This window comes from Gracilinanus agilis, chromosome 3, assembly GCF_016433145.1.
Source record: "Gracilinanus agilis isolate LMUSP501 chromosome 3, AgileGrace, whole genome shotgun sequence".
NCBI classification, from domain to species: domain Eukaryota; kingdom Metazoa; phylum Chordata; class Mammalia; order Didelphimorphia; family Didelphidae; genus Gracilinanus; species Gracilinanus agilis.
The window spans coordinates 419,672,168-419,690,094 of NC_058132.1; the positions used below are offsets into that span (position 1 = coordinate 419,672,168).

Consider the following 17,927-nt stretch of genomic DNA (forward strand, 5'->3'; position numbering starts at 1 on the left):
GAGAGAGAGAGAGAGAGAGAGAGAGAGAGAGAGAGAGAGAGAGAGAGAGAGAGAGAGAGAGAGATCGATCTTGCAACCTGCAAGTCTCAAATTATATACAATTACAAATATTTACAGTTACAGAATAACACAATTCTGACTATACTCTACAGAAATAAGAACCTAAATTCACTTTACAGTTACTATGTAAAAAAAATACAAGAACTTTATATACAAGAATATTATTTAAATATAATATCCCCCCTGAGCTGGGTGTTAACCAACACTTTATCATTTATTCTATAATAATATTATTTCTAAACAAATCACTATAACATAACATAAATTATACACTTACCTATTTGGTATTACTCATTTTATCTCAAAATCAAATCTTTAAGTACAAGAAAATCAAACCTTTTATTGAAAAGCAAAATATAAGTTCAGGAGTTCAGTGTCATTGAAAATAGTGTCCAGTTGTCTCTGTGGTCTTGTCCTTGATGCATGCAGTCAATCATTTTTGATGTAAGGTATTCTTTTCACATGAGAACAATGAATCCACAATGTCTTTTCTCCTATTTTGTTAGCTGTAGGGATTGTTAAAAGTACTTGCAATGGACCTTCCTAGGATGGCCAAGTTGCTCCATTGCACTGGAAGTTCTTTACATACACTGTATCTCCTGGATTTAAATCATGTAGAGAAAAATCTTTAGGTCCAGTTTGCACCACAGCTCCTGATTCTTGAAGTTCTTTTATCTTGATTTGCAGATCTCATATATATGTGGCAATATTAGTATCTCCTCCAAGCAGTGATGTATATACAGGGTTAAAAAGTTTTGCATGAATTAGTGGATGACCAAATAGCATCTCAAATGGTGAAGTGTGTAGATCTCCCCTTGGCCTGCTTCGAAAGTAGAATAATGCTAACTAAAGATAGAGTGTCAGGCCATTTCAAATGAGTCAGTATGTAGTTTGCCAGTCATGGTCTTCAATTCTCTGTTCATTCTTTCTACTTACCTTGAGCTCTAGAGGTGGTTTGATACATGAAATTTTGGTGTTATTCCCAAACATGAGTATTTGTGATAAAACTGAGTCTGTAAAATGCATTCCCCTATCTGAATCAATTCTTGCTAGTAAACCAAAACGAGGTACGATTTCTTTTAGAAGTACTTTGGCAATAAACACCACTATAGCGCAACTTGTTGGAAATGTCTCTGGCCATCTGGTTAGCTGGTCTGCTATACTGAGCAAAATTTGTAATGTCCAGCTTTTGGCATTTTAATGAAATCAATTTGGAGATGTTCAAACAATGTGTAGGCTAAAAGACGTCCCCCAAAAGCTTTTCTGTGAAATATATGCTGATTATATGCTTGGCAAGTCTTACAGGCTGCACATACTTTAGAGGCAATGGTGGTTATGCCAGGGGCTCTCCATACTTTTTTTTTTATAGAATCTACAATGCCTTTGGTTCTAAAATGATCATTTTTATGGATGGATTGGCAGATTTGTTGATAAAAAGTTCTAGGAAGCATTGATTTACCTTCTGATGCTACCCATACCCCATTAACCTGTTTAGCCTTAAAGTTTTATTTCCATTTTTTTTTTAAACCCTTGTACTTCGGTGTATTGTCTCATAGGTGGAAGAGTGGTAAGGGTGGGCAATGGGGGTCAAGTGACTTGCCCAGGGTCACACAGCTGGGAAGTGGCTGAGGCCGGGTTTAAACCTAGGACCTCCTGTCTCTAGGCCTGACTCTTACTACACTGAGCTACCCAGCTGCCCCCTTATTTCCATTTTTAACTTCTTTTTCATTATATGCAAGGGATAAATCTGATTCATTGATAATTGCCAAATTTGAAATCATTTCAGGGCCTTCTATAGCAGTGAGTTTTGCAGCAACATCTGCCTGGTGGTTTCCTCTTGAAACAGGGTTAGTTCTACCTGTATGGGTAGAGTAATGTACAACAGCCAGGGTTTCAGGTAGTTGGAGAGCTGAAAGAACCTCATTTATAATTTTAGCATTTGCAATCATTTTGCCAGCTGATGTTAAGAATCTCCTTTGAAGCCAAAGGGTACCAATATCATGACATATTCCAAAGGCATTTTTTTGTTTGTTTGTTTGTTTTTATTTTAAACCCTTAACTTCTGTGTATTGACTTATAGGTGGAAGAGTGGTAAGGGTAGGCAATGGGGGTCAAGTGACTTGCCCAGGGTCACACAGCTGGGAAGTGTCTGAGGCCGGATTTGAACCTAGGACCTCCCGTCTCTAGGCTTGGCTCTCAATCCACTGAGCTACCCAGCTGCCCCCAAAGGCATGTTTTGAATCAGTGTATATTGTTGCTTTCTTATCCCTTGAGATTACACAGGCTTGTCTTAACACTATTAATTCTGCTCCTTATGCATTTATATTTGATAGAAGTGAAGCTGACCACAGAGTGGCAAATTCTGTGACTACAGCTGCTCCAGAATAACGTATACCATTTCTCATAAAGGAAAAACCTTCTGTAAACAAAACTAGATCTGCATTTTCCAAAGGAATGTCCAGGAGATTTTCATGAAGTTTTTCTGCCATGGATACTAATGATTCCCAACTATGCAATGGTTCTCCTGTGATTGGTAAATCTGGAAGCAAGGTAGCAGGGTTGAGTGTTATGCAGCATTTTAAAGTGCTGTTTTCATTAGCTAATAAAGTTATTTTATATTTTGTAAGTCTTTGGTCGGAGAATGCCTGTGTTCTTTGTCTTAGTAATAATGTTTCTACTTCATGAGGGCACATTATCGTTAGTGGGCATCCCAATACTAAATCTGCGGATTTTGTTACTAACAAAGTTGTTGAGGCTATACCTTTAAGACATGGTGTGCTCCAGAAGCTATTGGGTCTGGTTGAGCCAAATAATATGCAATTGGACATTGAACAGGTCCTAAAGCTTGTGTTAAGCCTGAAGCTACTCCTCTTTGTTCATGTACATGCAAAGTGCATGATTTTTTTGTAATCTGGGATGCCTAGAGCAGAGGCTAGGCCAGGCCTAACTTTTCTACACTACTACTACCTAGAAATATGTTCACTGCCTACCTACCTAAGTTAATCAATAAACATTAATCACCTACAACCTCCTTTTCTATCCCATTTGTCAGTAGTAGAACCACCTGTCAGTTTTTTGACTGAGAGAAAAAGACAGCTTCTGCTCTCTGAGAAATCCCAAAGCAAAAGTCCTCTCAGCTGTCTTTCTATATATCTTCCTTGTCTCCTAGGTAACGGAATCTTCAGCTCTCTCAGAGCAGCCTCTCAGTTCTTGACTCTTAATTAGATTCTGCTCTTAAAGAGACAGGGAGATTTAGAAAATCCCTTTAACATCTCTGAGCAATTTTCTTTACTTGTGAACCATAATAGATTCTATTTTGAGAAACTTTTAAATTATGACTCTAGCTGACTAAATCAAAATGTTTGAGGGATTCAGTTTGATTAAACAAGAATTTATTAAGTGTGTACTCTGTGTAAGAGGTTCTGGTGATACATAGAAAGGTAAAAATGAAAAATAGTCCCTGCCATATAGGAATTAATATTCTGAGAGAAGTTGAACAAGTTGTTTTATTTATGCTTTTCTAAAAGGAGCATGTATAGAAACAATATTTTGATATAAAAACAGTATAATCAAGGCAAAACAGGGCTTAACTAAGGTCAGACAAGAGGTAAGAATTGTACTAAGCTAACCATATTCTGTGAACTGCTTCTAATTGATGTGTGAAATGAAATTATGCAAGTTTTTCTTTTCTCAAGAGTTTAATGACTAACATCAGTTAGAATTCATTGCAATAGAATATTGAAAGGCAGTTTTAAAATTCCATTATTATAAAACATCATTTTATATTTTTAGTTTAAATCATATTATAATTGTGACTTAGAAACAAAATTTTATTTCTTATAAAAGTTAATATATCAAAGATTCCTAAATTGAATGCCATTTAAGTCCTTAATTTTATGAACCATTTTAAATGATTTTTTTCCATTCAAGTTCAAAAGGCAGAAATCAGTGGTTTGAAGGTAGCCCTTTAAAATTTTTTAACCATTTTCTGTACTATGGTAATATTCTGAAATCAACAGTAGTACTAATACAGACCTAACATGCTAATTACAAATGTTTTGTAACCATAAGACATATAAATGTGAGTTACCATTTTCCATTTTTGCTAAATTGCTTCTCTGGATATCTATCTGGATAGTGCTAACTATCCAGAGGGAGTCTGAAAAAGCTTCTTTAATTATTATAGTAGGAAATGTAATTCCATAATTGTTTTTAAGTAGATACATGAGCTCCAAATAAATTTCTCTTTGTCCTATTTTCAAATTATCTGCTCCTTATCTTACCTGGAACTTGTATGCAAATCATTAGAAAAAGGGCTTTGCTAAATTGGTTCTCTAATACAATTTAAATGTTGGCTAATTTTTTTGTGAAGACTTTGAGAGTCTAATGATTTTTTTAACAAATAGATTTTGTTACAAGAAACTAGTTTTTGTTCAATTTGTGGACCTTTATATATGCAAATACTAATTTAGCTTAAATGTTGTAAATACTTTTGCAAGAAGCCATTTTGGACTAGGATAGTTGCCAGTTACTGAGTTGGAATACAGAATGCAGGGGTGGCATGAGCTGGCATGAGACCAAAAAGTCTGTTGAGATGAGCCTATAAATTGAGAGAGATTTCTAGCTTCAGGGTCTCAATCTGGAGATATGGTGGGAGGGTAGGCATTTCAGGATTGTCTCTTAGATAGGTTAACTTATATCTCTTAGGATTAGTTTACTTAGGCTGCTCATTGCTCATCTAGTGCTAACAGCATCTGACTTTAAACATCATCATCAACAATATATAAATTTAGCAAAACACCAACAAGAAGATCAACTCAGTTAAATCAAATCAACTTGAACATCAATTAATCAGAGTCAGGCCTTAGGCTTGACTAAGGCAATCTGCCTGGCAGGCTTCAGGAAATCAGCTTCTCCTGAAAACTTCAAAAGAGTTAATATAACTTCATTAGTTAGATGAGGTTTTAGGATTTATCCCTAATCCCTTTTCTCAATATTTTAACTTAATCTTTCCCTAATCTTGTTTACTATCACTAAATAAGTTAATAGAGAGAAGCTGGTACTGACCTGATCTGTACTGAACATTCCAAGGGGAAGTTGTCAGTTAACACTTCTCTTTTACATCACTAAAGTCATCCAAGAGCTTATTGATCTGTGTTCAGGATTAACAAATTGCAGTCAGAAATAATATTCATAATAGTTAGAATTTATTAATTTTGAGTTCATCTAAAGAACTAAGTTCATATAGCACTGACAGTTGAGGGAAGAATCATCTATTTCCTCATTGATCAGTTGTAAAGGTGGAATTAATTGAGTGAAGTGACCTGTCAGCTGATTCAACACAAACCACATCTAGCTGCAGAGTTAATGAAGCTTATTTATACACCATCTATATAGGAGGTCTCACAACCTCCTATACAGTTTCATTTACCATTTTTTTTTACAATATACACAATTATTACAAATAAGAGCTGCCAAAATGAACAAAAAACTAAATTTTAAATAGTTTTTGAAGTGTTACTTTGCATGAATGAAATACCTTGGAATGCTTTTTGTGACTTAACCATAAGTTCTTAAAAAGTCTTGGAATGTTAGTATTTTTTAAACAGTTACACATAGCTTCAGAATTGGTGAGAGAGAGTAAAAGGTGAATATGTCAGATTATATAGTAGAACAAACAGACATTTGCAATTTTTCTTTTATCAATGACAGAACACACTCATAACTTTAGCCCAAATTTAGATTTAAATCAATCTGATTTATAATAATTGTTTTGAAAATAGACAACAATAAGTGTAGAAATCTGTAATAGCTTCTGCTTCTTTTTTTTTTTTAATCCTTACCTTCCATTTTATTTTATTTCATTTTATTTTTTAAAACCCTTACCTTCCATTTCAGAATCAATCCTGGTATTAATTCTAAGGCAGAAGAATGGTAAGGGATAGGCAATGGGGGTTAAGTGACTTGCCCAGGGTCACATAGCTAGGAAGTATGTAAGGCCAAATTTGAACCCAGGACTTCCGTCTCTAGGCCTGGCTCTCAATCCACTGAACCACTCAGCTACCCGCCTTACCTTCCATTTTAGAATCAGTACTGTGTATTGGTTCTAAGGCAGAAGAGTAGTAAGGGCTAGTGAATGGAAGTAAATGACTTGCCCAGAGTCACACAGCTAGGAATTATATGCACTACCACATAGTTGCCCCCTTCTTAATGATCTATCAGCTATCAACTTGACTATTTGTTGGATTTTCTCATAATTACATTCACTGGGGTTTATGACCAGGGAGTAATCTTGAACTCAAAAAAATTTTTATTTGACTTTGGAAGATTTGATCATAATATTATAAATTATATTTGATTTTTTATAAAAACACTTGAGGTAGAGAAGCATTACACTCTACAAAGTTAGAAAATCTAAAAGTATATTATAATTTTTAATTTTTATATAATTCAAATAACTTTTCTTATGTTTTTTAACAAAACTTTTTTTCTTGACATACTATATTCTTTGGGTTCCATTAATTACAGATATATAAGGAGAAAAAAGATGTCTTTTGGACTAAATAAAAAAAATTTTTTATTTAGAATATTTTTCTGTGGTTACATGTGTGAAGGGTTAAATGTTTTTTTTTTTTTTTTTTTAAGATTTAAATATTTTATTTTTTTAGAAGAATTTTCCATGGTTCCATGATTCATGTTTTTACTTTTCCCTTCACCCCCCCCCCCCCACCTCAGTATCCAATGCACGTTTCCACTGGTTTTAACCTGTGTCATCAATCAAGATTTATTTACTTATTATTGATAGTTGCATTGGTGTGGTCGTTTCGAGTCTACATCCCCAATCATGTCTGCATCAACCCGTGTGTTCAAGCAGTTGTTTTTCTTCTGTGTTTCCACTTCTGTAGTTCTTCCTCTGAATGTGGGTAGCGTACTTTTCCATAAATCCCTCAAAATTGTCCTGGGTCATTGCATTACTGCTAGTACAGAAGTCTATTACATTCAATTTTACCACAGTGTATCAGTCTCTGTATACAATGTTCTTTTGGCTCTGCTCCTTTCACTCTGCATCAATTCCTGGAGGTCTTTCCAGTTCACATGGAATTCCTCCAGTTTATTATTCCTTTGAGCACAATAATATTCCATTACCAGCATATACCACAATTTGTTCAGCCATTCCCCAATTTGAAGGGCATACCCTCATTTTCTAGTTTTTTGCCACCACAAAAAGCGCGGCTATAATTTTTGTATGAAGGGTTAAATTTTTGGGGTAGGAGTTTGAACAGAAGTCAGGAGAGCAGCTTCTTAAACACAACCTTAGGAAACTATGGATAGGAAATAGGAAGGAGGAAAGTGAGAATACTCTTATAATAGCTTATAACTATACCTAAAAACCTTATCCTAACTAAAATTTTTCTAGAAAATCCTAAATCTATCTGCCTTCAAGGACAGTGTGCCTTCTCCGGCCTAACTTTTCTACTCTATCTAATAATATACCTACTATCTATCTACCCAAGATAATCAATAATCAATAAGGCTATTAAGGCCTTAATTCCATCTCTCAGTCTCCAACTGTCAGTTCAAAACTCACAATCCCAGAGAGAGCAAGCCACACACTCCTTTCCCAGGGGACCCAGAGACAAAAAACCCCTTTCCAACTGCCTAACTGACTCTCAGCCACATCCTTCTCATTCACCAACTGACAGTTTGCACAGCAGGGTGGCTCTTACTCAGAAATCTTGCTCCCTTACCTCTTCAATATAAAAAGGGAGAAATTAAGAAAAACTCTCCTAACACATGATTCATGCTCCCCATCCCCATTTCTCCTTCCCCCTCCCAAAGCCCACAAGCATTTCCACTGGGTTACACATGTATCATTGTTCAAAACCCATTTCCATGTTATTCGTATTTGCAGTAGAATGATTCTTTAACATCAAAACCCTAATTATATCTCTTTTGTTCTACGTGATTGATCATATATTTTTCTAATGCATTTCTGGTTTCACAGTTCTTTCTCTGGCTGTGGATAGCTTTCTTACTCATAAGTTTCTCTGGATTTGTTCTGGGTCATTACATTGCTGCTAGTACAGAAGTCCATTACATTCGATATTAACACAGTGTATCTATCAGTCTCTGTGTACAATGTTCTTCTGGTTTTGCTCCTTTTGCTTTGCGTCAATTCCTGGATGTCGTTCCAATTCTCATGGAATTCTTCCATTTCTTTATTCCTTTCAGCACAATAATATTTCATCACAAAGATATACCACAGTTTGTTCAGCCATACCCCAAATTGATGGATATCCCCTCATTTTCCAATTTTTTTGTCACCACAAAGAGCACAGCTATGAATATTTTTGTATATCTTTTTTCTTATTATCTCTTTGGGGTACAAACCCAACAGTGGTATAGCTGAGTCAAAGGGTAGGTATTAATTTAAAGCCCTTTGTGCATAACTCCAAATTGCCCTCCAGAATGGTTGGACCAATTCATAACTCCACCAGCAGTGTATCAGTGTCCCAATTTTGCCACATCTCCTCCAACATTTATCACTTTCCTTTGCTACCATATTGGCCAGACTACTAGATGTAAGGTGGTACCTCAGAGTTGTTTTAATTTTCATTTCTCTAATCAGGAGGGATTTAGAATACTTTTTCATGTGTTTATTGATAGTTTTGATTTCTTTATCTGAAAACTGCCTATTCATGTCCCTTGACCATTTATCAATTGGGGAATGGCTCGATTTTTTTGTAGATTTGACTTAGGTTTAATTTCCCAAATATATAAGGAACTTTGTCAGAGTTTTGTTATAAAAATGTTCTCCCAGTTTTTTGGTTGCATTGGTTTTGTTTTTATAAAACTTTTTTAATTTGATATAATCAAAGTCATTCATTTTACATTTTGCAATGTTCTCTCTTGCTTGGTCTTAAATTCCTTCCTTTCCCACAGATCTGATAGGTATACTAATCTCTGCTCATCTAATTTATTTATGATTTCACTCTTTACATTTTAAAGTCATTTATTAATTTTGAATTTTTCCTTGTTACAGGGTACAAGATGTTGATCTAAACCTAATTTTCCCCATACTGTTTTCCAATTTTCCCAGCAGTTTTTGTCAAATAGTGAATTTTGTCCCAAAAGCTGGGGTCTAAGAGTAAACTCTAAGTTATACCTTCAGTCCAGGAAATATAAGGTAAAGAGTGAATCCATAAAATTGTAAAAACTAATTAAAGGCAATGGATTGATTATTGGTTATAAACTGATTTTGATACTCTTTAAGTGAACTTCTCTTCAGTGCTAGGCACAAGGACACTAAAGAGATTCTTGTTATAGAAAAATAAACTATTGAAAATACAAGGATAAAAAGGATTTCTAACTACAAGGGATTCTAACTCCACCTAAATAAAACTCCTCGGTTCTGCAAGGAACTGCTTCACCTGTGTCCATAGGCTATACTGATCCTTCTTGATCTGACTAACCCAAATTTTTTACTATTCTAAATAACCTAACACTATTATCCTTGTAATTCTTAACTTCGCCTCCAAGTTATAAAAATAACAAAGATTAGCTGGCTGAATCTCAACAAGAATCAAGTTAGGACTCTGAGCCTTAGCAGATTCAGATTCCAAACCGAAGACCAGGTTTTTCTTTGTTCTTCTCAGAGTTAAAACAATCTTATAAAAACAGCAATAGATAGTCACTGTTATTTCCTAAGTTGGAAAAAGAAACCATTAAGCTCCTTTTGATCTTTTTCTCTTTTCCTTCTATCTCAGACAGTGAGAGAGAGAGCCAAAGATGTTACCTCCTCCAAGTCCTCAGAGAGTCTGTGTGTGTGACTCTGCCAACTGCCAGAGACTAACCTGCACTACCCCTACCTCGACCCCCGCCAGAATAATTGTTCAGAAAAACCGTTAGCTGTCAACATTTGAAATTGACACTCTGGCTCAGCTCTGTTTGAAACTCCCAATTCTTCCTCAAGCCAGCTTCTCTACTTCTTATTTCTAAGCTAATAAAACAATACTTATTTTCTAATATCCTTATAACCACTCTTAGCCCAGGCATCAGTGCTTCCTCCCTTTCCATCAAGTGATTTCTAAGTTATGATCAAAAGATTTCTTTCACCAAATAAGGGGTGCTTCCTAGTTGACTTAACCAGTTGCTTCTGGGTCTTTATTCTTTGAGAGGTATGATTACTTTTTACCATTTTTGTACTGGTATAAAAGTGTCTAATTCTTTGGGGTATAAAGGAAAGTCTCTCACAGTGCTCAGGGTCCTCTGGTCCAGCTTTGTTGTGGGACCTCTCTCCCCCAATAAACCTATCTTTCTTTTTGGTTTGGATATTTTGCTTATCTTTTGTATACCTATGGTTAGAAAAAATTATGCAACAATTTGCAACTCTGGTGGGACTGGCAGGGTGCCATTCAGGGTTCCTACCTACAAGAAGGGGTTCTTTTCTGGGCACCCACCTTTGGGGGCTTTTTGCTCCTAATCCCTTCTGGAGGTGGGGAATCAACGAGTGGAGACACTTCGCCAGTCAGAACCACAGGACCACATCCAAGCTGGTGATTATTTCAAACCACGGACTGAAATGTACTCATATCTCTTGGTTCAAGTCTAGCCTCTAACATGAAGGTTTTGAACAATATTGGACAGATAGATTACAGGGAATCTAGGTGCCTGTGAATATGAATTTGTACATACAGAAACACATATACACATATAGATGTATATACACACTTAAATATGTATTTTTACTAGCCTGTAACTGAAGTTTGGCATTATCTTCTTGTTCTGAGAAAGAAGTTCTTAAGTTTCATCAGATTTCCAAAGGGATCTTCGACATTAAAATAAACACTCACCCTGGCTCTGTGACCCTAGCTAAACCACTTAATCTCTTTACTGCCCAGGCAGTTCTCTCTGTAAATTTCCCAACAGTTATCAGCTTGCAGTGTTGAGAGTATTTTTCCGTTAGAACTTCTTATACCCCAGTCCAAACCCCACTTAAAAATTATTTTTGTTTTTTCCCTAATTTACATTCTTTTTTCTTTTTTTCTAAGATTTATGATTTTGAAATTATTAATATTTACATTTTTAATCCTTTTGTTTTCTTTTTAGGAGTACCAAAATCTAATCTCTTGCATACAAGATCATTAAGGGGCCACAAAGAGTGCTTTGAAAAATTCCATTTGATAGCAAACCAGGATTGTCCTCGATCTAAACTCTCCAAAAGCACTTATGAAGAAGTCAAAACTATATTTAGTAAAAAGATAAATTGGATTATACGGCATGCTCAGAATAAGGATGTAGAGACTGATTCTGAATGTTCTAAAACTTCCCAGCACTCACTTTTAAATTTTAGACATAAGTCAGATAGAAAGTTATTGCCACAGTTTGATTCCCAAGTACCAAAGTATTCTGCAAAATGGATAGATGGAACAACAGTAAGCATCTCAAACCATGCACAAAGGATTTTGGAGCAAAGAGAATCTACAAACTTTGGGCTTGATATGCTGCAAGATCCAAGTGCCCCTTTCTCCCATAATAGTGTTTTGTGGTCTCATCACCAGCAAGCTCAGAAAAAAGAAAAGAAAGCCTCTGTTTCAGATATTAGTGACCAGAGACAACACACTTATTATACCAGAGAACAATGTAAGTAAAGCAGTATCAGAGAGAGATGAAGATTTTTATATTTTTGTCATTTGTAATATGTCAGCTGTGTAGTTTTGTATGTTTCACAATTAACTTATTTGGGGGCTCCTCTACTACTGCTTTATCCTGATCTTTCATCATTTATCAATTACTATAGATTCTTGAATCTATGTCAAAAAGCACAATTCTGACAGTTTCAGTTAATCTGGAAAAGGTGCAGTTATTGTCCTGTTTTCTATCATTTATAGACCAAAGCCTTATTATGAGAATATTGGGTAACAGATTATTTTCAATTATTATTTTTTCGCTATAACTCAAAAACTGTCTAAGGTATAAAATTTGTTAAAAATATCAACCCTCAAAATATTTCATTTTATAACTATAATTTACAGCTAGTTTGTTACTTGTTTGACCCGAATAAAATGTTGACTTCCATAATGTTGAAGAGTTAAATGGATCCTTGATGTGGTTTAAAAGGATTATTTTATGGTACCTTTGTTTTATCTTAAGTTTCTAAAATTAAATAGTGTCAGTGAAGGGTGACTTTCATATAGTTACAAACGGGCCCGCTATTGATTATTGTGCAATCTCTATAGTTTCACAAGAACCTTCATTTTGAATGGGGGTGGCATGACAAAACACCTGCTATTAATTGTAATATGTCAAGTAGTAGAAGGTAGCCAGGTGATACAGTAGATAGAGCCTTTGGCTTAGAGTCAGGAAGACTCACCTTCCTGAGTTCACACTAGCTGTGTGACCTTGGGCAAGTTACTTAACCTTGTTTGTCTCCATTTCCTCATCTGTAAAATGAGCTGGAGAAGGTAATGGCAAACCATGTCAGTATCTTTGCCAGGAAAACCCCAAATGATATCACGAAAAGTTGGACACAATTGAAAAATGACAAGTACCCAAAAAAGTATGTTATTTTTTTAAACAGAAACATTGGCACATTAATTCATTATTGCCCCAGAACAAGAATTGGAGAAACATGCATAGTGGGTTTGCACTGATTGACAAGTTGTATTTCTGTTCATAATTTTCTTTGATTGTTTCAGCTATAGTCTAATGATTTTTAATAATTTATGAAGCTACTGAATTTGTATTAAGTAACAACTTATAGCTACATTCCACAGTGCCAGCTAAGGGCAAATGAAAATGTCTCAGAAAAAGAGTTCACTTTTAATGTTACAATAATGTTTTATTTTTCCTAGTTTTTATGGTAATAATAAATATATTTTCATGTTGCAGTGAATTCGATGAGCCTTGGTGAGGTAGAGCAGCTGAATGAAAAGCTTCACCAGCAAATCCAGGGTAAGGAGTAATATTTAACATGTAGGAATGATTTTATAGTGTAGAAAATAATCTCATTTTGAAAGGAATTAGAAGATTTCTTTAGTTAGATTTTAATTTTGAATTAATACATTGTGTTGGAATTCTAGAACACAGAGATTTTAAAGTAAAGTATACTTTATAAGGTAAGGTGTAAAAATAAAAATTCTGGAGTTGCTACTCTCCTAGAAGATCATTTACTTAATGCTATACTCTCATGTTAGTTATAGTTTGAGAGGTACATTTTGTAATTTTTTACTAAAGATTGGTGACAGAGGAACAGCACACAATGTGGCCAGGGGTGGGAGACATTTACATGTATATGAATATAATCTTTAAATTTTGAATCATTGGAAAGTACCTTTGGAGGCACATAAGTTCTAGAATCTCAAGGGGAAAAATGAAAAAAAAAAAGTAGGGGGAATTTTAAAAGAGTAATCAGTGTTAAAGGGATTTTCTTAATCTCTTCCTCTGTCTCCTTAAGAGGCTAGAGATCTAGCAGGATTTCTAAGTAGATCAGACCTGACAGGAGTCAGTGTGCAAGAGCTGAAGATTCCGTTACCAGGGAGACCAGGACTGAGGAGAGGAAATAGCAGGCTCTCTGGCAGGAAGTTAGGGGGCAGTGTTGGTTAGTGAGGAGAGAAAGAAAGCAGCAGCGGACAGTTGGGGATCTTTTGCCTCTGGGATCTCTAGAGAGCAGGAGATCTGTCTCTGAGGCAAGGATCTGCTGTCAGTTGGCTACTGGATAGTTGGGCTGCAATAGAAAACTGATTGAAGAAGTGAATGAGTGGTGGAGTTAGGTAGTTAGTGAATAATTTATAGATGGAGGAGGTTAAAATAGGCCTGGTATGCCAGGCAGAAGAACCTGTCCTGAGAAGACAGTTACAGATAGTTTTAGGAAATTTTAGGTAGTATTAGGAATTTTAGGCATATGTATAGAGTATAAGATTAATATTCTCACTTTCCTCTTTTCTATCTATCTGTACTTCCTTTTTTTTTTTTTTTTTTTCAAGTGACTTGCTCAGGGTCACACAGCTGGGAAGTGTCTGAGGCCAGATTTGAACCTAGGACCTCCCATCTCTAGGTCTGGCTCTCAATCCACTGAGCTGCCCCCTCTACTTCTTTCTTAAATTAAACAAAGTTTCTATTAAACTGCTCTCCTCACTTTGTTGAATTCCTTAATTTAACCCTTACATCATTAAAATATTTGGTACTGGTTAAAAGGACAAAAACATCAGTGAAACAGCCTAGATAAGGAAGAATCAAGACATTTTAACTAAAGCCATTATTCAAAAAACTTGAGAGCATAAAAGTGACTGGAGGGAAGTGCTTTTTTGACAAGAACTGCTGGCAACAGTATAAAAGAAAGTATAATATGGTCACACCAAAAAAAGAATTAGAAGAAAAATAAAATTTGGTTAACTTCCACAACCTAATGAAGGGAAAAATTCTTAACCAAATATGATTACAAAAGGTAAATAAGATGTGAGATTGAAAAGCTTTTGCATAAACTCATGCTGCTCTAAGATATGAAATGGTATCAATTTGCTCATATTATTGTACATAGGTAGAAGTTCTGAAATCTAAGTTGTATAGAGAATTATTAGAGCAAATATGTAAAACCAAGAACTATTCCTCAATGGTTAAAAGTGGTCAGAGTACATGAAGAATTGCAAATTCAAAAACTTCCTACTGAGCAAAAAACAATCAATTTGTGTTGACTGCTGGAAGAATGGCAAACTAATGTGGAGCCCTTTATTGGTCCAGTCATTCTGGAATGCAATTTGAAATTATCAAGAAAGTGAAAGGCTTGTGTGACCACTCCAATGTATAGCTGAAGTAGAATGAAGTAATGGAATTTAGGTGGATGAGGAATTTGGAAGTAGAGCATTTGAGGTAGCTTCAGTGTGAATGTTGACATTTCCTATTATCAGGATAGGAGTTGTGGAAGAAAGGAAAATGATAAGTTGGGTGCTAAATTTTTGGAGAAAGAATTGGTAATTTGTATATAGCAGCCACAAAGATTTAGTAGGTGGAAATATTTGATTGGATGGGACTTCAAAGAAGAGATTTCTAGAAAGGAGAGTCTGGAAGTAGCAATCAAGGAGTATCTTACTTTCTGATATTTTGTGGTGTGTATTTTTCCCCCAAGGGGGAGACAGGGGCAGGGCTAGGCATAAGAGAAGTTGTAGACATTACTAGAGAAGATGCATTGTCACCCAGAGGGAAGCCAGATCTCAAAGAGAACTAATAGGTGGAAGAAGGATGAGAAAAAATTTGGTTCACTATAAATCATGTATTCTGCTCAAGAAATGGATTTAGCTGCTATGTGTGACTAGTAGCATAATATATCTGGGGGTCATCTTAGGTAAAGTATTACACATCAGTATAATGAATGATAGTCCTACTAATTTCATTGTGTATTTGAGGTATTTTAGGAATAAGGATTATTTTTAATAGAAAAATTTTGATACACATTCATTTAAATTACTTGGAATATGAGTCATTGTGAACCTCACAGGGGCAGCTAGGTGGCACAGTGGCTTGGATCTGGAAGATTCATCTTCCTGAATTCAAATCTATCCTCAGACACTTGCTGCGTGACCCTAGGCAAGTCATTTAACCCTTTTTGCCTCAGTTTTCTCTTTTGAGCTGGAGAAGGAAATGGCAAAATGACCTGACTGTTTTTACCAAGAAAACTTATGGGATAACAAAGAGAAGTATACAACCAAAATGACTGCACAACATCATAAACTGTGTGTGAATCATGTGCTTTCTAATAAAAATAAAACTCCTTTACATTCTTTTAGAAATTTTTGAGCAGCTGGCACATCAAGTACAAGAAAAGGATTCTTTGGCTTCAGAACTCCATGTCCGACATATTGCTATTGAACAACTACTTAAAAATTATTCCAAGTTGCCATGTCTTCAAGTGGGGAGACAAGGAATGAAGTGCAACCTTCCCATAAGTAATTGAACAAGACTGTCAGTTAATTCTACCATTTCATTATTGGTCAGCTATGTATTCAAACGTCTAATGGGTATGTTGGAAAGTTGTGGCATCTTTTTGGAAACATTTGGAATCCTTTCAAAGGCATTCAGTCTATTTTAAATAAGTCAAATCTTGATGTTTTGAAGTCAGCTGGGGATTATTTTGATTTATTTTAAAAGCTGTTTTTTACTATTTTACTTATGATCGAAAATGCTCTCCCCTCTTCTACCCCTTTGATGTTTTACTTAATGTGAGTGTTATGAACATTTTTCTTTTCATGTATAGAAAAATGTCAAAGCCTTAGGTCAAGCTAAGCTATTAAATTACAATTTTAAGAGGGGAAAAACTTCATGAAATTCACCTCTTATTTATTATGAGCAATATTTTAATATGGAATTTTTATATAAAATGCTATTTTAGGTACCTTTCCAATTATCTTTATAAATATGCATTTGAATAGCTTTATATAAATGTTTACACTTAGGTATAATTATGTTACTGTGATTTCATTGGTATAGGTAGCTCCTGCTGAGGAATTTCCTCTACCAGTGAAGACTGCTAAGTGCTAAAAAAATCACAGGTCCAACCCCAATCTCTCTACCATTTAGAACTTTTATCAACCACATTTCCTTCTAATTGTCTGAAACTTGAAAAAAAATAGTACACCCAAATCTTTTTAAATGCCAAATTGTTCCATTTAGATTGAGATCTTCAAAGGAAAGGTGCTATACAAATGTGCGGAAATGGTATAAAATGCTAATTAATGGATGACATTTCCAGTTTGAGTTTTTAAAATTTTGCTGAAACACTTGTCCAGAACTATAACAGGCTTAGAGTAGCACTAATGGATAGGATGCTGAATTTGGGACACAAGTTCAAATCTTACCTGGACCCTTAGTATGTGTATGACTATAGTCAAGTCATTAATAGAAGGATGAGAATTTAAGAAAGCCCTGAATGCATCAAGTAGTATAAATTGACAAAGTACATTTTTTTATCCCTAATAACTGGAAAAGAGAGAAAGAAGGAAAATATCTATGTCAAAGTAGAATTATAATATCTACTTTTAATTATTTGTATTTAAATTGAATTTGTAGAGATAGGAAAAATTATAATAAATTATAGTAAAATTTTTAAATTTACATCACTTGATCTACCTGGTCTTTCTAGTATTAACTTTTCTGAATCTCCAAAAACTTAATCAGATGCACTATTCCAGGTCATTGCTGTGCTTGCAGCTTGCTTAAATATGCCTATTTTTGTGTTCATTTGGATGCAAATACGTTATGCAAATAATTGGATATATTTAGATTTAGATTTAGTTATAATTTGAGCCATTGATTTGCTATTGAAGTATTACATAAATAATTTTTTTGGTGAAATTTGATAGGGAAATTCTAATTTTAATTCCTAAATTTCTTACCATTATTTCCCTTCATGTACAGCCTCATGTCATGTAACAGTCATACCAGACTGCTAGGCTCTTCTCAGTATCTATGTAATCTCCCAGTTTTGTGCATTCACACTGACTGCTATCTCCCATTCCTGCAATGTACTCCCTATTCATCTCATATTCCTTAGTTTTTATTCTAGGCTAAACCAAGGTATCACGTCCTTTGTTTTGCACTCCCTGGTGTTCCTAGTTGATAGGCTCTTTGTATATTCCGAATCACTCTCTAACTTGTATTTTGCCTGCATCTTCCTCTCAATAGAATAGCTGTTGAGGTACTGTTCATGTTTTGCTTTTGCATTCCCAGTGCCTAGCACTGTCTGTTATAGTCTGTTATAAAGGCACTTGATAAATGTTGAATTGAATCAAGAAGTTAAATTGATTTTTGAAAAAATATAGTCACAGAGAATATTGGTTTATTATCTTAAAAGATTGATTTAACTTTTTAGGATT

At 34.9% G+C, this 17,927-nt stretch overlaps 1 protein-coding gene across 2 annotated transcripts in view; it reads left to right on the forward strand.

Moving 5' to 3' along the window:
- C3H21orf91 (chromosome 3 C21orf91 homolog) overlaps positions 1 to 16,009 on the forward strand; it is a 31,525-nt gene extending 15,516 nt beyond the window's left edge. For both annotated transcript variants that reach the window (XM_044666905.1, XM_044666904.1), the window contains 3 exons: positions 11,170 to 11,703; positions 12,952 to 13,014; positions 15,843 to 16,009. In XM_044666905.1, coding sequence (XP_044522840.1) covers positions 11,170 to 11,703; positions 12,952 to 13,014; positions 15,843 to 16,009 — 764 coding nt within the window. The remainder of the gene's footprint in view (positions 1 to 11,169; positions 11,704 to 12,951; positions 13,015 to 15,842) is intronic.
- The last annotated feature ends 1,918 nt before the right edge of the window (positions 16,010 to 17,927 follow it).